At 38.1% G+C, this 22,981-nt stretch overlaps 1 protein-coding gene and 1 pseudogene across 1 annotated transcript; one reads left to right on the forward strand and one right to left on the reverse strand.

The window, feature by feature from the left end:
• Positions 1-10,381: 10,381 nt before the first annotated feature.
• Positions 10,382-11,818, reverse strand: LOC112082976 (annotated as a pseudogene).
• A 7,966-nt stretch (positions 11,819-19,784) lies between these two features.
• Positions 19,785-22,179, forward strand: LOC18010784 (bifunctional D-cysteine desulfhydrase/1-aminocyclopropane-1-carboxylate deaminase, mitochondrial). Its single transcript, XM_006393352.2, has 10 exons — positions 19,785-20,032; positions 20,118-20,183; positions 20,268-20,462; positions 20,571-20,681; positions 20,764-20,855; positions 21,009-21,101; positions 21,193-21,250; positions 21,333-21,446; positions 21,656-21,753; positions 21,840-22,179. Exons 1-10 carry the CDS (start codon positions 19,853-19,855, stop codon positions 22,042-22,044), a joined length of 1,212 nt encoding a protein of 403 aa, XP_006393414.1. The 5' UTR covers positions 19,785-19,852; the 3' UTR covers positions 22,045-22,179.
• The last annotated feature ends 802 nt before the right edge of the window (positions 22,180-22,981 follow it).

Here is a 22,981-nt window from a genome sequence, read left to right on the forward strand (position 1 = left end):
GTTTTTAGCTGTTTTAGCTGCTGTTTCATATTTCTTTACTCTCACGATTTAAGTGATTATGTGTGAAGAACCTAACTGATATTTGTCATAATTATTAGGATCTTTATCGGCTTGTATGACTTTGTCTTGCTATATGTTGTTTTCTTTCCTAGTGAAGAACCAAACTGAATTTATGTTGTAACCTTAATGCATTGTTTAATGTCATATTTTTTCTTTACATTATCCCTATATTGCAGCATTATATAGTGTCATACACTTTGAAACAGAAGATCATAAGCATGAATTTGAAACCAATACAAACATAACATAGCTAGAAAAAACAGATCATAATAGTCTTATAACAATAGACCATAAAGTATATCAAAAGATTCATACAACAAAAGACCATAAAGTAGGTTCATAAGAGTCTTACAAGAAAATACCATAAAGGTCTTACACCAAAAGACAATGAGACTAACAACTAAACTACTCACTACTTATTCCCACGACTACGAGCAACAATCATCTTCTTTTTTCTCTTGCTTTATACAGACTTGTGAGTATGATGGTGTTGTCACGTGTATCAGTCACACGTGAGCCAACAGAAATGTAATCATCACCTGTTGTCAGATTTGTGAAAACTCCATAACCTTCCTATTGCAACCATTGACATATACAAATAAATCACCAGCACATAATCTCATTAGTCAACATAAAATGTTTAAAAACTTACTCTTGGTATTTGTAAAGGTCCTGGATTGTAGACTGGCTTTTGGCGAGGAGGATGTGTAGGAACTTATTGAGAAGATCTGGCATCATGGAATTGATTTTTGTGTGGTCTTCCAGGTTTGGCTCTTGGGAATACTGAGGACAGGCTCGTTGGACCTTCAGTTCGAACTTCTTACACTTCGTTTCATCTCCTCTTTCAAGCCTTGGCTGATTAGCACTACTAAACCCGTCCCATACGGGTACACCCCTGTCCTCATTCGCAACAACTTCATTCAACCCAACATTAGTATCATCTTCATTCAAACCTACATTAGCCTCGTCTTCAGCAACATTACCATCATCTTCATCATCAGAGCTGTTATCACTCTCTTCAGAACTACTACTACTGGCAGAACTATTATCATTATTTTCATCAAGCTCATCATTACTAAAACTCCTAGATCACGACCACCACGCCTAATCAAATCTGGATCATCTTCCCTAACTATAAACAAAGTTAACGCACCTGAAGCAATGACATATGATACAGCTCGTTGTAGCCCTTCATTGTCGACGATATCTATTTTCTCTGCAGGAGCTTCGGGTGCAAACCATGACATTTTCTTCATGTTGTCTTCGTATCCAAGCTCCTGTAGTAATAGCTCGAATGTCCGCATTGAGAACCCCAGAACCACTTCTCTACCCATTTGATGTGGCTCTCCACCCACATATCCATCTTCCTTTGACCAATATCCTCCTACGACAAGAAAGAGATAGAAAATTTCTGGTTTTTCACTGCAAAATAGAACAACTCAGTACATAAAATGCTGATAAGAAATTAACATAAGAAAACAACTCAAGAAATCGCGGAAGCTCTAACCTCATTGTTGGTTTTCGTCGACAATCAAAAGTTGAAATCGCGAAAGGTGGAATCGTCGAAAGAGAAGAAAAAATAAAAACAGAGAAGTTCATACGAGGGAATTAAAGTTATGGGTTGTCTTGCAAAAGAAACTCACGTGAAAAGTTTATTTGCAGAACTCTATTTGCAGAAAAGCCACTTAGAAAATTATCAAAAGCCCAAACGAGGGAATTTAAAGTTATACGCATATTTGTTTGATACCTAAGATAGAGGATCCTAAAACTCCTAAGGATTATCGTCCTATTAGTCTCAGTAATGTCTCTTATAAAATCATTTCTAAAATTTTAACTGAGAGACTAAAGCCATGGTTGCATAGAGTTATATCTGAGAATCAATCTGCATTTATACCTGGACGGATGATCACTGATAATATCCTCATTGCTCATGAGCTTTTACATTCTCTGCATACAAGAAAGCGTACTCAACCGTTTATGGCTTTAAAATTGGACATTTCTAAAGCCTTTGATAAAATAGAATGGTCGTTTCTTGATCTGGTCATGCAGAAAATGGGCTTTAATGACCTATGGAGGAGCTGGATCATGAAGTGTGTTACTTCAGTCACTTATTCCATTCTTGTTAACGGATCCCCTACTCAGAAAATAATTCCACAAAAGAGGTATAAGACAAGGTGATCCTATTTCTCCTAACTTATATCTTATTTGCACGGAAGGAAAAAACCGTTATGGGCTTACCTGAGTATATTGGAAAAAACCGTTATGATGCTTTTTCTTATATTGAGCAAAGAGTTCATCATAAACTTGCCAACTGGTATTCTAAGTTTCTTTCTCAAGCTGGTAAAGAAGTACTAATTAAGGCAGTAGTGACGGCGCTTCCCACGTATGCGATGTCTTGTTTCAAATTGCCCAATAAGCTGTTAGATAAACTCACTTCTGCAACTCGAAATTATTGGTGGTCTTCTGAACCAGATAAAAGGAAAATACCGTGGATTGCTTGGCAAAATGTCACATTATCTAAAAAAGATGGTGGGATTGGCATTAGAGATTTCAAGGACTTCAATTTAGCTCTCCTAGCAAAGCAAGCTTGGAGACTCATGAAATATCCTTCATCTCTATATGCTCAAGTTTTTAAAGCCAAATATTACCATAACTCATCTTTTCTGGAGGCTAATAGTTACAGGAATTCAAGCTATGCCTGGAAAAGCATCATTCAAACACAAGACTTGTTAAGAAAGGGAATCAGGTGGATTATAGGAAATGGAAAAGCAGTGCGAGTATGGAAAGATAATTGGCTTCCTGAGGATCCACCACGCTCCGCAACTGGTCCTGGTAATATTTCAAATCCTGATTTAAATGTCTCTGATCTTATTATTCAGAATCCAGGACAGTGGGACATCCAAAAACTGAGAACTTTGATTGATGAAAATGATGTGGTCAAAATTCAACAAATTCAACCGAGTATTACGAATGCCAGGGATCAGATAGCTTGGATAGATTCAAATAATGGTGAGTATTCAGTTAAATCTGGATATTATGTGCAGCATAATCTTATGAATCCTGATACACAACATATAAATACTCATCGCAAAAAAAGTTCATGAAAGTGAAAAAATACACATGATCGATGATAATATGGTCCTTTGAAATAACTGGTGGGCTGACGTGGCAGGCGATTGAAAAGGCGATATTAGGGTTTAAGACTCCTCGCGTACGGCAGGCTTCCGGCGGCCGCCGCAGGGGTCTATGACATCGGAAAAGAGCCCTTCTGATGGGGGTGACGACAGGAGGAATGTTTCTCAAGTTTTGGATGCAGTTAGTAATGAATTGGCGCTGAAAAGTCAGGAACCGATGGATCTAGGTGGTGTTTTGTCGAACAGAGAGTTGGCAGTGATCGGTGTGGAAGAGAGGGAGGAAGGTGAGGTCAGCCCCCAGGGGTCGATGGAAACAAACAACGTTCTCCAAGAGGAGGATGCTGGTAAAACAGTCCGTAACACAGCAAGCAAAAGGGTTTCGTGGGCCTCGGTAGTTCAAAAAGACTCTGAGATGACCCACTACGATCTGAAGGTTGAGGAGATTGACGGGATGCCAACAGCAATAATCCCGAACAGCGTTTTCCAGGATTCTCCACCATTGTGGGAGGATTATATTGTAGGCAAGTTCCTGTCTAAGGCCCCTTTTGTGGGGAAAGTTCATGCTCTTGTGAACCGCATATGGACCTTGGGTGACAAGACACTAAAGATTGACGTGATCGTGGTTGATGCCACAACAATGCGATTCCGAATTAAAGATGAAAGGGCAAGAGCTCGTATCCTACGAAGAGGAATGTGGAATTTATGTGACGTTCCAGTGGTAGTTACCAAATGGAGTCCAATTGCATAAACAGAACAAAAGGAGATGACATCAATCCCACTCTGGGTGATAGTGAAACATGTTCCACCGAAATTGTTCTCTTGGAAGGGACTAAGTGCTCTAACTAGTCCTCTTGGCAAACCAAAGAAGCTGCACCCGGATACTGAGGCTTGTAAGAATCTGGAAGAAGCAAAGGTGTTTGTTGAAGTGGACTTGACAAAGAAACTTCCAAAAAAGTTCTGTTTCAAATCCGACATGGGACCAGACACAGTGGTAGAGTACTTATTCCCATGGTTACCTCCTCGTTGCATAGGCTGTTCGAAATGGGGACACGTTGAGAAAGATTGCATTGGTTTAAAAGCTGTGAACCAAAATGTTGTGAGAAGTGAAACCCCGATGGAAAGCACTACGCCCTCTTTAGAACCGCAAAGACAGATAGGAAAAGCTAACACTGTCGTCGAGCATGGGAGATCTTCTGTGAGGGACAACCCAGTGCAGCAGATAACAGAACAATCGGTGGACACACGGGTGGAAGAAAAGGAGTGGTCTACTCCAACAAAAACAAGCAAAAGCCCAAGTAAAAAAACAGAGTTAAAATTTGGGGAAGTCTCCATCTTATCCAACTCGAGGTATGCAGTTCTCAGTGGAAAAGCTGACGATGGGCAAGCTATAGAGGAGTTAGAGGAAGTGGAGAGTCAGCTCCCAGCAACTACTGAACCGGTAAAGGTAACAGTTGCAGCGGTTGACAATGTAAAGGAAGCAGAGCAAGTTCAGACGAATGACAAGACGACTGAGCAAGAAAATATTACTGACCCAACGGAAACTGCAGGGGGAGTGCTTAGACAGACTTTAGCCCGTAGTTCTAAGAATCGACATAAGTTTCTTTCTCATTCCACCGCTACTAAAGTTACGGACACCAACAATGGTTCCCGAGAAACACGTCGCACCACCAAACAACTCTGATGTCAGGTTTCTTCTGGAATATTAGGGGGCTTAACAAAAACAGTAAACATGAGGTTATTAGAGAGTGGATAAAGAGAAGCAATTTCGATTTTGGTTGTCTGATTGAAACAAAAGTTAAAGAAGGAAAGGCTGAACAGATTTGTAACAAGCTTTTCAATGGGTGGTCGCTACTAACAAACTATGAGGAGCACAGATTGGGCAGACTATGGATAGTTTGGAGGAACAATGTCAGGATTACTCCTTTTTATAAATCAGCACAGATGCTCACTGTATCGATTCTGATCGAAGGAAGTGATGTGGAATTTTTTATTTCATTCATCTATGCGTCAAACTTCATGCATGACAGAAAGGATCTTTGGAATGATATTCGATATCATTACAGTTTTCCTATGTTTCGGAATACTCCATGGGCACTCTGTGGTGATTTTAATGAAATACTAGAGGGGCCTGAGCACTCTATGTATATTCAATCGCCTATGGTTCCTCCGGGAATGCAAGACTTTCAGGATATGGTTAGGAACTGCGAGCTGTCTGACTTAGGGTATCAGGGGCCAACATTTACCTGGTGTAACAAAAGGAAGGAAGGGGTGATCTGTAAGAAGCTTGATAGACTACTAGTTAATAAGGAATGGATGCAGAAATATGACAGGTCATACAGTGTATTTGAACCAGGCGGATGCTCTGACCACCTTCGCTGCAGATTCTATATTAAGGAAGCCACAATGCGTACAAAGAGGCCTTTCAAATACGTTAATACCACCTCTTTGCATCCAGATTTTCTCCATGAGGTCAAAGCGGATTGGGAGCTGTCGCCACCGCTACATACCTCTACATCTGCCATGTTCAGACTATCGAAACAATTGAAGTACATGAAGCCAAAACTGAGGAAACTGGGAAAGGAAATCACAGCTGATATCACTAAGAGAACCAATGCTGCTTATACCAAGCTCTGTGCTCTGCAGAGCCAAACGATGATGAACCCGAGTGATCTTGCAGTGGAGGAGGAGGCTGATGCATTTGACAAGTGGATGAGATTAGCCGATATAGAGGAGAAGTATTTAAGTCAGAAAGCTAAATTGCACTGGTTAAAAGTGGGTGATAAGTGTAACAAAACCTTCCATACAGTGGCAAAGCTGAGGGAAATGAAGAATAGCATCCGAGAAATAAAGTGTCCAGACGGTACTCTGGCTACATCACAGGAGGAGATAAAGGCTGAGGCCGTAAAGTATTTTTCCGAGTTTTTAATGAAGGAACCAGATGATTTCGATCCCTGGTCTCCAGACGAGCTGCGCGGTATCCTGAATTACCAATGTGCCGAGGAGGAGAAAGCTATTCTGATTAAGGAAGTGACTAGAGAGGAAATTCAGACGACTATTCTTTCAATGCCAAAGAATAAATCTCCTGGCCCTGATGGCTTCACCAGCGAATTTTTTAAGGATGCTTGGCCAGTCATTGGCGAGGACGTAACCACTGCGATCCAATCCTTCTTCACAACGGGGTTCCTTCCCAAAGGAATCAATTCGACTATCTTAGCTCTCATACCGAAGAGAAAAGAAGCCACAGAGATGAAGGATTATCGACCTATCTTTTGCTGCAATGTTTTGTATAAGAAAATCTCTAAAATCCTTGCCAACAGGTTAAAGAGGATCTTACCAAACTTCATAGCACCAAATCAGTCAGCATTTGTTCAGAACAGGTTGTTGATGGAAAATGTCTTACTTGCGACAGAGATAGTGAAAGACTATCATCGGGAAAACATCTCCCCTAAATGTGCGATGCAAATAGATATATCCAAGGCATTTGATACAGTTCAATGGCCTTTTCTCTTGAACATCATGGAAGCTTTGGGGATCCCAAGGGAGTTTATTCACTGGATTCACCTCTGCATTACCTCAGCCTCTTTTTCTGTGCAAATTAACGGTGAACTTGCTGGCTATTTTGGAAGCAAAAGAGGTCTGAGGCAAGGCTGTTCACTCTCACCCTACCTATTTGTGATGTGTATGCATGTTCTCTCTAGAAGGCTTGACAAAGCAGCTGAAGAGAAGCTTTTTGCGTACCACCCAAATTGTAGTAAGATGTCGCTCACTCATCTATGTTTTGCAGATGACCTGATGGTCTTTGTTGCTAGTGAAAAAAGATCCATTGAGAACGTTCTGCAGGTTTTTAATGAGTTTGCTCAGAGATCAGGTCTCAGGATAAGTCTGGAGAAATCCACTTTGTTTATGGCTGGCATTTCAGACACAGTGCAGGCTGAGATTTTGGGTCAATTTCCTTTTGCTCATGGTGAGCTTCCAGTCAGATATTTGGGTTTACCATTAACAACGAAGAGGATGTCTGCTGCTGACTACCTTCCTCTCATTGAAAAAATCCGGAACCGAATCAGCTCTTGGACCGCACGTAACCTTTCCTTCGCTGGTAGGCTACAGCTCCTCCGTTCAGTAATCTTCAGTACCATTAATTTCTGGATAGCTGCTTTTCGTCTTCCAAAAGCTTGCATTACGGAAATTGATAGCATATGCTCTGCATTCCTGTGGTCTGGCCCTACCCTTAACACACGGAAAGCTAAAGTCGCCTGGAAAGATGTTTGTAATCCAAAAGAAGAGGGAGGATTGGGTATAAGATCTCTTGAAGAAGCAAATAAAGTTTGTTGTTTGAAACTGATATGGCGAATTCTCTCCTCATCTAACTCCATGTGGGTGTGCTGGGTAAAGAGATATTTGATCAGACAAGGTTCTTTTTGGGCGGTCCCAAATACGAGTTGCTTGGGATCCTGGATGTGGAAAAAACTTCTCAAATACAGAGGCCTGGCTAGGACTTTTTATGCTGTAGAGACTCGAAGTGGTGATAAAGCTTCATTCTGGTATGATCCGTGGTGTGACCTTGGATGCTTGTATGAGAGCACAGGTGCTCAAGGGTTCATAGATATGGGAATACCGCAACAAGCCACTGTAGGGGAAGCATTAGACAAACCACGAAGGAGAAGACATCGCAGGGCTATCTATAGAGATATTGAAGCCCACCTAACTCTGTTTTCGAACGTGAGGGAGCTGTCAGAAACAGATATACCTCGCTGGAAAGGAAAAAATGACATCTACAGAGACACATTCCTCTCAAAGGACACATGGATGCACATTCGTCAGGCTAAACCGAGAGTGGACTGGTACAGAGGGGTTTGGTTCCCCCAGACTACCCCAAAGTACTCCTTCCTCACTTGGTTAGCATTCAAAAACAGACTCGCCACCGGGGACAGAATAAAGACTTGGAACAGTAATGCAAACGCTTCTTGTGTCTTCTGCAACGACCCGTTGGAAACCCGGAATCATCTGTTCTTCGAGTGTGCTTTTGCAAGGAAAGTTTGGGGAACCTTAGCAAAAGGGCTTCTTCTTAATCGGTTTGTTGTTGACTGGGATACAGTGACTGAGCTTCTCATCAAGCCACCATGGTCTACTACTACCACTTTTCTGGTTCGGTATACTTTCCAAGCCACTATCTATTCCATCTGGAGGGAGCGAAACAAGAGGAAACATGGAGAGGCGCCTTGGTCGGAGGATCGCCTGGCAAAACTGATTGACAAAGCGATTCGAAACCAGTTGAGTATAATTCGAGAGAGTGGGGACACGAGATATGGGGATGGTATGACTGTGTGGTTTTCATCACGATAATCTCATACGATTAGTTTTCAAATTCATGCTCTGTTTCTTGGTAAACAGAAAAAAAAAGTATGTAAGAACAGTTTGTTTTTTTTCTTTTGAATACAAATTTAACATTTATTCAAAAAAAAAAAAAAATACTCATCGCAACACTGATCCAGTGGTAAAATCAATCTATCAGGCGATTTGGAAGCTGGATATTCCTCCTAAATTAAAGAATTTTTGGTGGAGAGTGGTTCATAACAGTCTTCCAGTTGCTGAAATACTCGGTAGAAGAAGTTGCAAAATGGATCACAACTGTCATTTATGTGGAGAGCATCAAGAAATGCTGAACCATATTCTTTTTCAATGTCGAGTTTCCAATGAAATTTGGAAATTAGCTCCACTACATGCTCCCCCAGGTGATACTTTAGAAATCTCCACTTTGATCAAAAATATGAATGAAAGGCTTCTTTGTTCTCCTGCAAAGCAAGATGCTAGTCTAATTTCATTTGTTGCATGGAGAATTTGGAAAATGAGAAATATGCTTATTTTTAAAAACAAGAAGGATTTTATTCCTCAGGTGATTAACAAAGCTTCAATGGATCATCGGTTATGGGAGCTATCGAAAACTTGGAATGAAGAGATTTCATCTACAAATGATTCTCGATCCCAGCCTCCTCAGATCCAGTCCATTCAATATGTTTTCAGTCATGGAAACAAGTTTTGTTGCTTTGTAGATGCTTCGTGGACATCACCTCAAACATGTGCGGGTATAGCTTGGGCTCTATATAAAACCAATGGCCAGAAAGTAATGTATGGAAGCTCATCAATTGCCCCAGTGCCAACCCCGTTAGCAGCTGAATCACATGCACTATTAATGGCTGTTAAGGAAATCAGCAAACTAGCATATCAAAAAGTTTTGTTTGTTGGAGATAACAATCTTCTGTTTCAAAGTATCAATGGATTGCTGAAGTCGAAGCAACATATCGGATGGTGTAATATTAATATCTCAATGTATGTTAAGGATATTGTTAATCTGTCCTCAAAAGTTAGGCTTTTTTCTTTCATGTATGTTAGACGTAATATAGTGCAGGAAGTAGATAGTCTTGCTAAAATAGCTAGAACTCAGAATCAACATTATAAAATAGTATAGTGTGTATTGTAACTTAGGGCATCTCCAACAATGAAACTCATGTGTGGGGTTCATAGCTATTTTTTAATATATTTTTGTTTTTTTTTGCACAGTAGTGATCCCCAACCTAAAATGCACCTCCAACGAACCCGTGGATGGGGATGAACAGAATAAAAGCTGTTACCTTTGGATCATCTTTCTTAAGAAACACTTCTTGTTACGTTTATGCTCACATAATTACCGTAAAACAACAACAAGAAATTTGCGCAGAGTTGTTTACCATTACTCTCTTTTGCACAATCTGTTTGAATCTGATCCTCTGTGCAGTCAACACTTGTGGTATTGTGGGCTAGTACTGAAAATGGAGGTCTTATCTGCTGATTCACACCCGATTTAACCTTTAAATGCAACATATCCCTATAGCTACGGATCTCTGTATGATTTGAAATGTGACTTCTCCTGAAATAATGAACATGACCAGTACATGTCAGCAAACGTTTCAGAGCCTTCTTCTTTGGATCAATGGGACCCCAAAAGAGAAACCAAAACAATGTTCTCACCTCATTTTCTTAGCAAGAGGGGATTCACTTTCGGCTTTCCGTGGTGTATTGATACCATCTGTGGTGTATGAGACCCCAAAAGAGCTTTCCGTAGTGTATTGATACCATCTGGGAACAACATTCTTTTGTTGTTTGAGTTCACACAACAAGCAATCCTATTATCTTTAGCCATAGCTTCATACTTAGCTCTCTTCTGCTAAGATCCTACTCGCTGCTTTACGCCGTCGTTTAAGCTCTGCGTCCACGACAACTGTGGCTTCTTTGGCCATCTCTGCTTTCTTCAATCTCTCTCTCACTCATCTCTAGTTTCTTGAGTGTTTCATCTCTGCAAGCTCTTAGTGCTTCAGTCTCAGTTAGTTCACCAACACTTTCTTTCATCAGCTTAAGTGCTTAAGTGCTGCAAGCTCTTAGTGCTTAAGTGCTCCTTGTCGTTTTCCTCTGCAGCTTTTCCTTCTTCAGCCTCGAATAGAGCAATCTTGAGCTCTTCTTCGAGCAGCAAGAGTTCGGTCTTTGCATCTTCGGCTTCTTTCTTTAACTCCTCAATAGCTTGATCTGTTTCTCTCTGCTCATTCTCTTTAAGCTGTGAATGTTCTTTCTTCACGTTTTGAAGCTCTAGCTTGAGAGACTCCATTAACATGCACAATTCACTCTCCTCTTCAGCTACTCTATGAAGCGATTCCTTAGCAACGCCTAGCTCCGAAGTCACAACTCTCACATTACCACTCAAATCTAAAGCTTTCTCATTTCTCATATTCTGCCTAGTTCCCAATTGACTCTCCTCCTCCTCAGCTACTCTTTCAAGCGATTCCTTGGCAAGGCCTAGCTCCCAAGTCACAACTCTCAGTCCAGGGCTGGCCCAAGCTCATATGACGCCTAAAGCGTAAGGGCTGGTACCTGTTGGGAATGTCCTGAAATCATTTGTACTTTATTCTAGTTAAAGTTGTAATGTCGAGATTTGACAATCGTATAATATTAGGTGGTTATAATGTTTTGCTAGAAGCCGCTTATAATCTATGGGTTGAGAACCCGTTACTAATATTATATGATCCTATAGGGTCACACACCTAAGCAAATTGGATTAAGAAATAATTAAGTCTAATATAATTAGATTAATTTTAATAAATTTGGATTTTGGATTTCATGTAATATATATCTATATGAGATATATATATATATTTGACTATGATTAATAATCTTAATTGGATTAAGAAGAATGGGCTTGACGTGATGTGGGCTTGGCTAATGCTAATATGATTAGATTAGGGATTACTATTATTCCATATAAATAAGAAGCTCCACTTATGTAAAAGTGAGAAAGCCGCACAGCTATAACACACGCAGAGATTCTTTTCTTGCGAAGGAAGGAATCAATTTCTTTTGAAGAAACAAAAGCTATATCACGTGGAGATATTTGTTTGTGAGACAATAGGAAGCTAACAAGCTTTAAATCCAAAGAGAAACAAGCTCGTGTGACGAAGGTACTAGCATACCCGTTCCGATCCAGTTTGTGTACGTGTGGATACCAATAGAGGCACAACACTTGGGGTGTTAAAATAATCTCGAATTGTATTTGCTCACCGTTCCGTTGCAGAATATTCAGGTATATTCATAAACTCCATAACCTAGATTTAAATCAGTATTTGCATGAATCCTAGCAATTGAATTCGTAATTAGTATTTATAAATCGTTATAAACCGGTACGAATTCCAACAATGGTATCAGAGCCGACATGTATAATATTGAAATCTGATCTAGGATAATCGAACTATATATTAATATAGATGAACATGTGAAATCTATAATCTGATTATAGACCTAAAATTGGTTTGATCCTAATTGGATTAGGATTTGAGATCAAGCATCTATAATTGAGTGTAATCGATATTTCCGTAAAATCATATTTTATTATTTAATTTGATTAAATTATAAGGTTTGTGATTTTAGTTTGCGAAATACGATTGTTGAAACTGGACCCATATAATAATTTTTTTAAGTTGTAATTTGATTACAATTAGGTTATGTCCAGAATTTATATATTTGCATGAAAGTGTTTCAGTGCCAATCATATTTGATGTCGAGTACGTAATTAATATCATAGTGTCCAGTAGCATGCTTTTTGTCATGTAGTATCACACATATCTGATAATACATATAAGTTATGCAACAGTATTATAGTAATGCTTGATTGCTTGGTTTTGAAAACAATATAATATGTGCATCTTGTGACTTGTTGAAATCGTATTGAATCACTTGTGCTGGTTCGGTTTATGATACGATTGGTTCGGCTAAAGTCAAAAATCTTTAGATGTTTTTGACACGATCTTTTATTTATTTTATAAAATTAATGAAGATAAGTTATGAAATAGTTTATAATGTTAATTAGATTAAAATCAAATTAATTATTTGTAATCCAATTAATACATATAAGATATGTATGAGTTATATTTAACTATTTATATTAGATATAAATTTTAATATAAAATAAAATTGGATTAATATTAATTCCTCAATAAATGTTAAGTAATTTGATGTCTCTCCAATCTTATCAACTGTTAAAACTTAAATGGTTGTATGGCGGGTCTGCCAAAGCAGCGGTTTACAATTATTTGAGAGTGAGACAGATTGTAACGGTTACCATGTGAAACAAAATTGGTTTACTTGACTAAGCTATCTAAATGGTTTTGGGCTTAGAGACATAAGGTTGGATTGGACAAAAGAAGTCATCCACAACCAAGAATTATATTGGATATAATTAGCAAGGATGTTGCTTACCTAAATAGCTAGATATTCGGGGGTGGAGCCAAAGCTCACTTGGATTCTGGTGAAAAACGGATCTTGGATCACTTTACTCATTTGAGGAAATTTTTGTTTTGAGTATAGTGTGAGTTTTCTTAATTGTTGAGAATGCTCAAAATTTCTAAACATCATATTAACTTCTGCTTTTATTTTTTTTCAACAGTTATGTCAAACCCTCAAAATTCCTATTCATTGCGATATGTCCTTGTGAAGGACACATTGAGTGAATCAAACCTCCTTGATTGCTTGGAAGATCTGAAAGAGAAGAAAACTTTTGAGATTTCTTCTCTGGGTATCTATGTTATAGAGGTAAATGTTACCACTTCTGGTTCTACTCCTTGGGTATTGGATACCCGCTGTGGCGCTCACATTTGTACAAATGTGCAAGGTCTAAAGAATATCAGAACCTTGGAAGAAGGACAAGTGGACCTACGTGTGGCTAATGGTGCAAAAGTTGCAGCATTAGCAGTGGGGACATATTCATTGTCTTTGCCTTCAGGCATGGTTTTAGAACTCAAGAACTGCTATTATGTTCCTGCTATAAACAAGAATATCAACTCTATTCCATGTTTGGACATGGAAGGTTTTCATTTTTCGATCAAGAACAAATGTTGTTCATTTGATCGTGATGATATGTTTTATGGTAGTGCTCCATTAGAGAATGGACTCTATGTTCTAAACCAAAATATGCCGGTCTATAACATTCGTACAAAGAGGTTTAAGTCTAATGACTTAAATCCAACTTTTCTCTGGCATTGTCGTTTGGGCCATATAAATGAGAAACGCATTCAGAAGCTTCATGGTGATGGACTTTTGAAATCATTTGATTTTGAATCATATGAAACATGTGAATCTTGTTTGTTGGGAAAAATGACTAAGGCTCCATTTACTGGACACAGTGAAAGGGCTAGTGATCTATTGGGCCTTATACATACAGATGTATGTGGACCAATGAGTTTAAATGCTAGAGGAAACTTCCAGTACTTCATCACATTTACTGATGACTTCAGTAGATATGGTTATGTTTACCTAATGAAACATAAATCTGAATCCTTTGAAAAGTTCAAGGAGTTCCAAAGTGAAGTACAAAATCAACTTGGCAAAAGGATTAAATCTCTTCGATCAGATCGCGGAGGAGAATATTTGAGCCAAGTTTTCAGTGATCATCTGAGAGAATGTGGAATCGTTTCACAACTCACTCCTCCAGGAACACTGCAATGGAATGGTGTGTCTGAAAGGAGAAATCGAACTCTATTAGATATGGTTCGATCAATGATGAGTCACACAGATCTTCCATTATCCTTTTGGGGATATGCTTTAGAAACTGCTGCGTTCATGCTAAATAGAATTCCATCAAAATTAGTTGAAAAGACACCATATGAGATGTGGACAGGAAAAGTTCCTAATTTGTCTTTTCTTAAAATTTGGGGTTGTGATGCTTATGTTAAACGTATGTTTACTGATAAGCTTGGACCCAAATCTGATAAGTGCTACTTCGTAGGTTATCCCAAAGAGACCAACGGTTATTTCTTTTACAACTCTGCTGAGAACAAAGTGTTTGTTGCTCGGAATGGTGCCTTTTTAGAAAGAGAATTTCTTTCAAAGGGAACTAGTGGAAGTAAAGTATCACTCGAAGAAGTTCGAGAGTCACAGGAGGATGTTCCAACTCTTGAGGAAGAACATCAATTGGATCTACGAAGAGTTGTAGAATCAACTCCTGTGGAACCTGAGGTACGTAGGTCCGAAAGAATTCGTCAGGAACCTAATAGGTTTGGGGATTAGGTGATGGATCATCATGATCTTTTACTTATAGAGAGTGATGAACCTACATCTTTTGGAGAAGCAATGATGGGCCCTGATTCCGAGAAATGGCTACAAGTCGCAGAATCCGAAATGGGATCCATGTCAGAAAAAAAAGTTTGGACTTTGGTAGATTTACCTGATGGTGTTAAAGCCATTGAGTGTAAATGGGTTTTCAAGAAGAAAACAGACATGGATGGTAATATAGTGATATACAAAGCTAGATTGGTGGCGAAAGGTTACAAGCAAATTCATGGTATAGACTATGATGAAACCTATTCTCCAGTCGCAATGCTTAAGTTTATTCGGATTCTCCTAGCAACTGCCGCTTATTATGATTATGAGATTTGGCAAATGGATGTGAAAACAGCTTTCCTTAATGGAAATCTCGAAGAGGATGTGTACATGACACAACCTGAAGGTTTCACATCTCCTGAAACTGCTAGGAAGGTATGCAAGCTTCATCGTTCTATTTATGGTTTGAAGCAAGCATCTCGGAGTTGGAATCTTCCTTTTAATGAGGCAATCAAAGAGTTTGATTTCATTAGAAATGAAGAAGAACCTTGTGTTTACAAGAAGACTAGTGGGAGCGCAGTTGCTTTTCTGGTATTGTATGTAGATGACATACTGCTCATTGGGAATGATATTCCTCTACTTCAGTCTGTTAAGACATGGCTAAGTAGTTGTTTCTCAATGAAAGACATGGGAGAAGCTGCCTATATTCTTGGAATAAGAATCTATAGAGATAGATTAAACAAATTGATTGGACTAAGTCAAGATACTTATATAGAAAGGTCTTGCGTAGGTTCAATATGCATGATTCTAAGAAAGGTTTTCTACCAATGTCTCATGGCATAACTCTCAGCAAGACTCAGTGTCCTTCGACACATGATGAGCGAGAGCGCATGAGTAAGATTCCATATGCATCTGCTATTCGATCTATCATGTATGCTATGCTCTGCACTCGCCCAGATGTTGCATGTGCTTTGAGCATGACGAGCAGATACCAGTCTGATCCAGGTGAAAGTCACTGGATAGCAGTCAAAAATATCCTTAAGTACTTGAGAAGAACTAAGGATAAGTTTTTGATTTATGGATGAAGTGAAGAACTTGTTTTGAGTGGTTACACAGATGCCAGCTTTCAGACAGACAAGGATGATTTTCGATCACAATCTGGATTTGTCTTTTCTCTCAATGGAGGAGCAGTGAGTTGGAAGAGTTCTAAACAGAGCACTGTGGCAGACTCTACAACTGAAGCTGAGTATATAGCTGCTTCTGAAGCAGCTAAGGAGGCTGTTTGGATTAGGAAGTTCATTACTGAGCTTGGTGTGGTTCCTAGCATCTCTGGCCCTGTTGATCTTTACTGTGATAACAATGGAGCCATCGCACAAGCGAAAGAACCTAGGTCACACCAGAATCCAAGCATATTCAAAGAAGATATCACCTCATTCGTGAGATTATTGATAGAGGTGATGTGAAGATTAGCAGAGTTCCTACGGATGCAAATGTTGCTGATCCTTTTACGAAACCTCTTCTGCAGCCTAAGCATGAGAGTCATACTGCTGTGATAGGCATTAGATTCATAAAGATGTAATCTTATTTTTAGTGGGAGGTTTTAATTTCTTTTATGATATGATGTTCATGTTTACATACATTTGGTTTTTTTTCAAAATAATGAAATTTGTTTCAGTATTATTTTATTATTGGATAATTAATTAGTAGTCCCAAAATAATTTATGTCATTCTTATAGATCATCAAGTATGTCACGAAACTCTATAAGTGGAAGATGATTTAAATTATTGAAGTCCCTAGTCAAGGTTATTAAAATGGGACTTTAATAACTATTAATGACTAGTATGTGAGGTGACTGATGACTATGTTTCGTGGAGTCATTGATATGTCGTATCAAGTCAATCGCATAGATATGTGTTTGGGAACACATGATTGGACTGACCCGCTATGAGAACTCTACAATATTGTTATATGAGTGTCATAAGAGTTTTTCATCACAACTATAAAGTATAGTCCTTTGACCTGAGTTCATCATGATTTCTTGTACATGGATTAGTTTGCTTTGACTTTGTCAAACGTCAGCCGTAAAAGGTGATTATAAAGACAGTGATCGGGCACACTATGAATTGTGTAAGGAACAAGGATGAAACAAGATGGGATTTGTCCCTCCTATATAATGGGAGATAAATATCTTTGGGCCTATCAAAGATTTTATACTGAGAAATGCGTGGCCGCGCTCAAACGAGGTGAATGTCAGTCGTTTGTTTAATCAGTACAAATCAGAGTTCGATAAACATGATCTAGCTTGATAAAGATGACACTGTTTCTTGCTTTATACTAAGATCGAGATATAGAAACAAAAGGATTATAGGAATAGATGATTCCAGTACAAGTGGGAGATTGTTGGGAATGTCCTGAAATTATTTGTACTTTACTCTAGTTAAAGTTGTAATGTCGAGATTTGACAATCATATAATATTAGGTGGTTATAATATAATATTAGGTGGTTATAATGTTTTGCTAGAAACCACTTATAATCTATGGGTTGAGAACCCGTTACTAATATTATATGATCCTATAGGGTCACACACCTAAGCAAATTGGATTAAGAAATAATTAAGTCTAATATAATTAGATTAATTTTAATAAATTTGGATTTTGGATTTCATGTAATATATATCTATATGAGATATATATATATATATATATTTGACTATGATTAATAATCTTAATTGGATTAAGAGGAATGGGCTTGACGTGATGTGGGTTTGGCTAATGCTAATATGATTAGATTAGGGATTACTATTATTCCATATAAATAAGAAGCTCCACACTTATGTAAAAGTGAGAGAGCCGCACAGCTATAACACACGCAGAGATTCCTTTCTTGCGAAGGAAGGAATCAATTTCTTTTGAAGAAACAAAAGCTATATCACGTGGAGATATTTGTTTGTGAGACAATAGGAAGCTAACAAGCTTTAAATCCAAAGAGAAACAAGCTCGTGTGACGAGTGTTTGAGATTAGATCTCGAATGTACTAGCATACCCGTTCCGATCCAATTTGTGTACGTGTGGATACCAATAGAGGCACAACACTTGGGGTGTTAAAATAATCTTGAATTGTATTTGCTCACCGTTCCGCTGCAGAATATTAAGGTATATTCATAAACTCCATAACCTAGATTTAAATCAGTATTTGTATGAATCCTGGCAATTGAATTTGTAATTAGTATTTATAAATCGTTATAAACCGGTACGAATTCCAACAGGCCCAAGATCAAATGATGCCCCCATCAGACCAAATATCTATTTATAATGCAGTTTTTCTTCTAAATTATGATAGCCTTACTTTTTAAAAAAAATGTCGATGAGCTTTAATTAAATATGGGCTAAAATTAAAAATCAAGTCATATTTTGTTGCTCCAAAATTTTTGATATAATGGGCTACCCTGAAGTCCTTGCTTCATGGGCTTTAGCCCTGGACCGGCCCTGACTCTCACATTACTACTCAAATCTAAAGCTTCTTTATCACTTCTCATGTTCGTCCTGATTCTTCAAAGCTTCTTTATCACTTCCGATAATTCACATTTCACAACTCACCAGCAAGAAAACCAAATTAAATCCAACAAAATCAGGCAGAACTGGAACAAAACACAAAACGAAAGCAATCGAATTCAGTAGCAGAAATCAAAATCAGTAAAGCTACGAGTCTAAGAGCACTAGCTCCACCGACGAGTGATCAAAGAGGTCGACGAGTCTATAAACGATTACACCTAAATCAGATCTAGCATATATCTATAATCAATGTGAGATCACAACAACAACACACAAACAAAGAAGAGAGAAACGCGAATTCTTTACCAGTTTAATCGTAAACCAAACCGAATTGTTCTCGGAGATTATCTGTAGAATGAAAAATTTTCGACCAAAAATTTTCCAGGAAAAGAGAACAGAAAATTTTTTTTCTTCACACACCAGCCTATCAAAACAGGCCACCTGTCCAGTGATACCTACTCATACGGATTCATCTAGCTCACTCTATTCATACGGTATCACTGACTTTGAGTTTTTTTATTAATTTTTAAATCCAAAAACAAAATGCAGGGACCCACTTGTGATACTGGAGTTAGGGCTGGAATTATTATCTGGTATCCGATCCGGTATCCGGTCCTATCCGATCCGTAAAAACCGAATATCCGTGTAGTTTGGATTCGGATCCGGATAGTGAAATTAAGTATTCGTTTATTTCGGATACAGATCCGGATAATAGAAAATTTTGAAACCGGATATCCGTTATCCGTTCGTTAAATATTTATTTATTTTTAATAATATTTATTCATTTTTTTAAATTAAATTTAGAATTGTTTTTGGTTTAACTCTTTTACATATGATTAAAAAAAATTCATATTGTGTGATAATTTTCTATTTTAGATTGTGAGATAAGAACATAAAAACGGATACCATATGAAAATGAAGATAAATTAACTTCTCTATTACTATTTTCTCTTTTGTTATGTAAACTCTTAAACTTTATGCTATTTGAATGTTACTTGAATGTTTTTTAGTTTTTGCTATTTGTAACTTGCTATGATGATATATTTTAATTATCTATGTTATTTTATTTTAATTTTTAAAAATTAAAGTTTTTTTTTTAAATCAACGAAACTGGATATCCGATCGGATATCTGTAAATATTCGGTTCAAACCGAATATCCGGTCTTCGGATATCCGGAGTTTTTAAATCTGGATCCGGATAGTAAAACTGATTATCCGGTGAATTCGAATCCAGATTCGAATATTTTGAAAAATCCGAATATCCGGCTCCATTCCAGGCCTAGTTGGAGTCATCTCTCGTTGGAGATGCTCTTATGTAATTCCAGCTGTTAATAAAATATATGGTCGACAAAAAAAAAATAATTAAATCCATTTAGTTAAATTAAGTTAATTTCAAAAATTAAAAGTAAATGGGCCGAGGCCCATAAGAGAGACAATGGAGAGAGTCAACTGAGCAACTCCCTCAACGACTAGAAGAACAACGAAGCAAATGAGAGGACGACTCTCGACACTCTCAAGAGTAGCGTTCGAGCTTGGTAGACGAAGAAGAAGAATGTCTGCAACTTCCGTACCTTCAATGGCGGAATTTCTCACCAAAAATCCTTACTCTCCTCCTTCTTGGGCTTCTCATCTTCGTCCGATTCCTTCCCACACTTTCTCCCTCGCTCACGTACATCAATTTTTGATCCTTTATATGTTTGATTTGATTCTTCATTACTTTAATCTCTCCTTTCCCTGATCATGTTCTTCATCAGCTTCCTACTCCGATCCATCGATGGAATCTTCCTGGTCTTCCTAATGGCACTGAACTATGGATCAAGGTCTCATCATCTCTTCACCTCCAATTTTTCCTTTTTCTCTGCGTCTCGCTTCCCTACGCTTACCGTTTTCAGCGATTTTCGCAGCGCGATGACTTCACCGGCATGGAATTGAGCGGAAACAAAGTCCGAAAACTCGAATTCCTGATGGCCGACGCCGTCGATCAACAAGCCGACACCGTCATCACCATCGGCGGTATCCAGAGCAATCACTGCCGTGCCACAACCGTCGCATCTAACTATCTCAATCTCAATGCTCATCTCATTCTCCGCACCTCCAAGGTCCCGTTTTCATATCATCTTCTTCTGCGTTTTTTTTCTCTCACTGTACAAATCTCCGTTTTCACTTCTCCCATTTCGGTGTTCTATGTGTTGTTTCCTTGCTTGCAGCTTCTTGCTGACCAAGATCCTGGGTTGGTTGGGAATCTCCTGGTAGAGCGTCTCGTTGGAGCTAACGTTCATCTCATCTCTAAGGAAGAGTATTCCTCCATTGGAAGTGAGGTTGAGTACATTAACACGAAATCAGTAGTTTTGCTTAGCCTGATGTTGTTGAAAAGACTAGTTCTTATGATGGTAATGACAGGCTCTTACTAGTGCCCTGAAGGAGAAGCTGGAAAAAGAAGGAAAAAAGCCTTATGTTATTCCGGTTGGTGGATCCAACTCTTTAGGAACTTGGTGAGATTGCGTTCTCATATGAAAAGAAACTTTGTATCTAGCTAAGTGTGTAGCTTTTCACTTTACTCTATATTGGATAGACACTAGTCAATAGCTTGACAAGGCAAGATTGAGCACTTTTCAAACGCTGAATTCCTCGTATTAATTGTCTAGGGGTTATATCGAAGCAGCAAGGGAAATTGAGGAGCAGCTTAAAAGTAGAACCGATGGCCTAAAGTTTGATGATATTGTAGTAGCATGTGGCAGGTTCTGCTTTGGCTTCCCTTGTGAAATCTCTTATATTCTTTACTTTTGTTTGCTTCACTCTCATCTTATTTTTCTTTTGTTTGATCGCTAGTGGTGGTACAATTGCTGGTATTTCATTGGGGTCTTGGTTGGGAAATCTAAAAGCCAAGGTATGGTCTTCTCTTCAGTTTAAGGTGTATCACTCACTGTTAAGTAGAGAGATGGCCAGGTTATATTTCTTTCATCATGCAGGTTCATGCTTTCTCGGTTTGCGATGATCCTGATTACTTCTATGACTTTGTCCAAGGCCTTCTTGATGGACTTCAAGCTGGTGTTAACTCTCGTGATATTATCAACATCCACAATGTGAGTGTCATAAGTATCTTAGGCTTCTCCTTTTTATTTTACTTTTACAAGAACACTAAACTTCCTTTGCATTTGTTTATGTGTTGCCTATTTCGTGCTGGTGATATCTGTTGGCTCATTTGTAAAACACCACTAGATAGAAAATTGTGATAAATGCTTTCTCTTAAGTATACAGAATTTGCTTTTGATTCTTATGTTTTTTTTTGCAGGCTAAAGGAAAAGGATATGCGATGAACACTTCAGAGGAGCTTGAGTTTGTAAAAAAAGTAGCAAGTGCTACTAGTGTTATTCTTGATCCTGTTTACAGGTATGTTAGTCTTGCTAGTTCTTCATTGTTCCCAATAATTTTAAAGTTGTGGTTAGCCCTTTAGTAATCTCGAGTGTTTTATCCAGTGGGAAAGCTGCGTACGGTTTGATAAATGAGATAAACAAAGATCTCAAAAGCTGGGAAGGAAGAAAGATATTGTTCATACACACTGGTGGGCTTCTTGGGTTGTATGATAAGGTTGATCAAATGGCTTCTTTAATGGGTAATTGGAGCCGGATGGATGTTCAAGAATCCGTCCCAAGAAAAGATGGTGTTGGAAAAATGTTTTAGCCGAACAAAATCTGATCTGTAATAATCTTGTGAAGATGAGACACAGATTGAAACAACTTGTGCATTTGCCCTGATATCATATCAGGGGAATAATAAATTATATTCTTGTTATCTAATCCGATGTGTTATGTTTAATTGCTCTGGACGATTATAATTTGAAAAGAAGAAGATCTTAGGACTTGCTTTCTAATAAGCTTAACATGATCCAGGTCTAGTTCATCATGTTCGAGCCATCTCAATTGTTTTCAATGTTAATCAGACATCTTAAGCTTGTATGTACTTTAAGTTTTAACTTGCAGATGTATTGAGAGATGGTTGCAGCTTGCAGGCTTGTAGGCTGCTCTCGCTAAGGCAAATCAATTTTTTCATGAATAAAGTCGAGAGTTTTTAGATTCAGTCATAACCTTTTCTTTTTAATTTTGGTTTTCTTCTTAACACTTGTGTGTGTTAAACTGAGCCATCCAAGTCCGACAAAAAATTTGACTGGTCGTATTTGGATATTTCAATCTCCAAGGAAAAAAGTTAAATTCATAAACATGGCTGAAATTGACATGTTCAATGATCATTGATGTTTTTTCCCTTGCTTTTATTTCTAACAGTATAATTCTGTTTTGAAATATAATTGAATCATAACCGAAAATTGGCTAGTATATTCCTTACAATCATTTGTATTTTTTTCTGCTGCATTAATTTTCTGTTTCTAAAAGGTGATTATTTAAGAACTAGGAGCCAATAATTCTTAAGATAATAAACAAAATAGAATCATAAAACAATCCAATAATTGTTACAACATTGCATGTTCACAAGCTAATATTTGAGAAGTTCACAGATTTAAATCATATTAAATTTCGAATTTTGCTGCATACAAATTACCATGGTAGAATGCAAGATGGGATTCATAATGCCTATGTCTATGTGAATCAAGGTAGTACTAACA

This window comes from Eutrema salsugineum, unplaced genomic scaffold, assembly GCF_000478725.1.
Source record: "Eutrema salsugineum unplaced genomic scaffold, Eutsalg1_0 scaffold_7, whole genome shotgun sequence".
Lineage (NCBI taxonomy): Eukaryota > Viridiplantae > Streptophyta > Magnoliopsida > Brassicales > Brassicaceae > Eutrema > Eutrema salsugineum.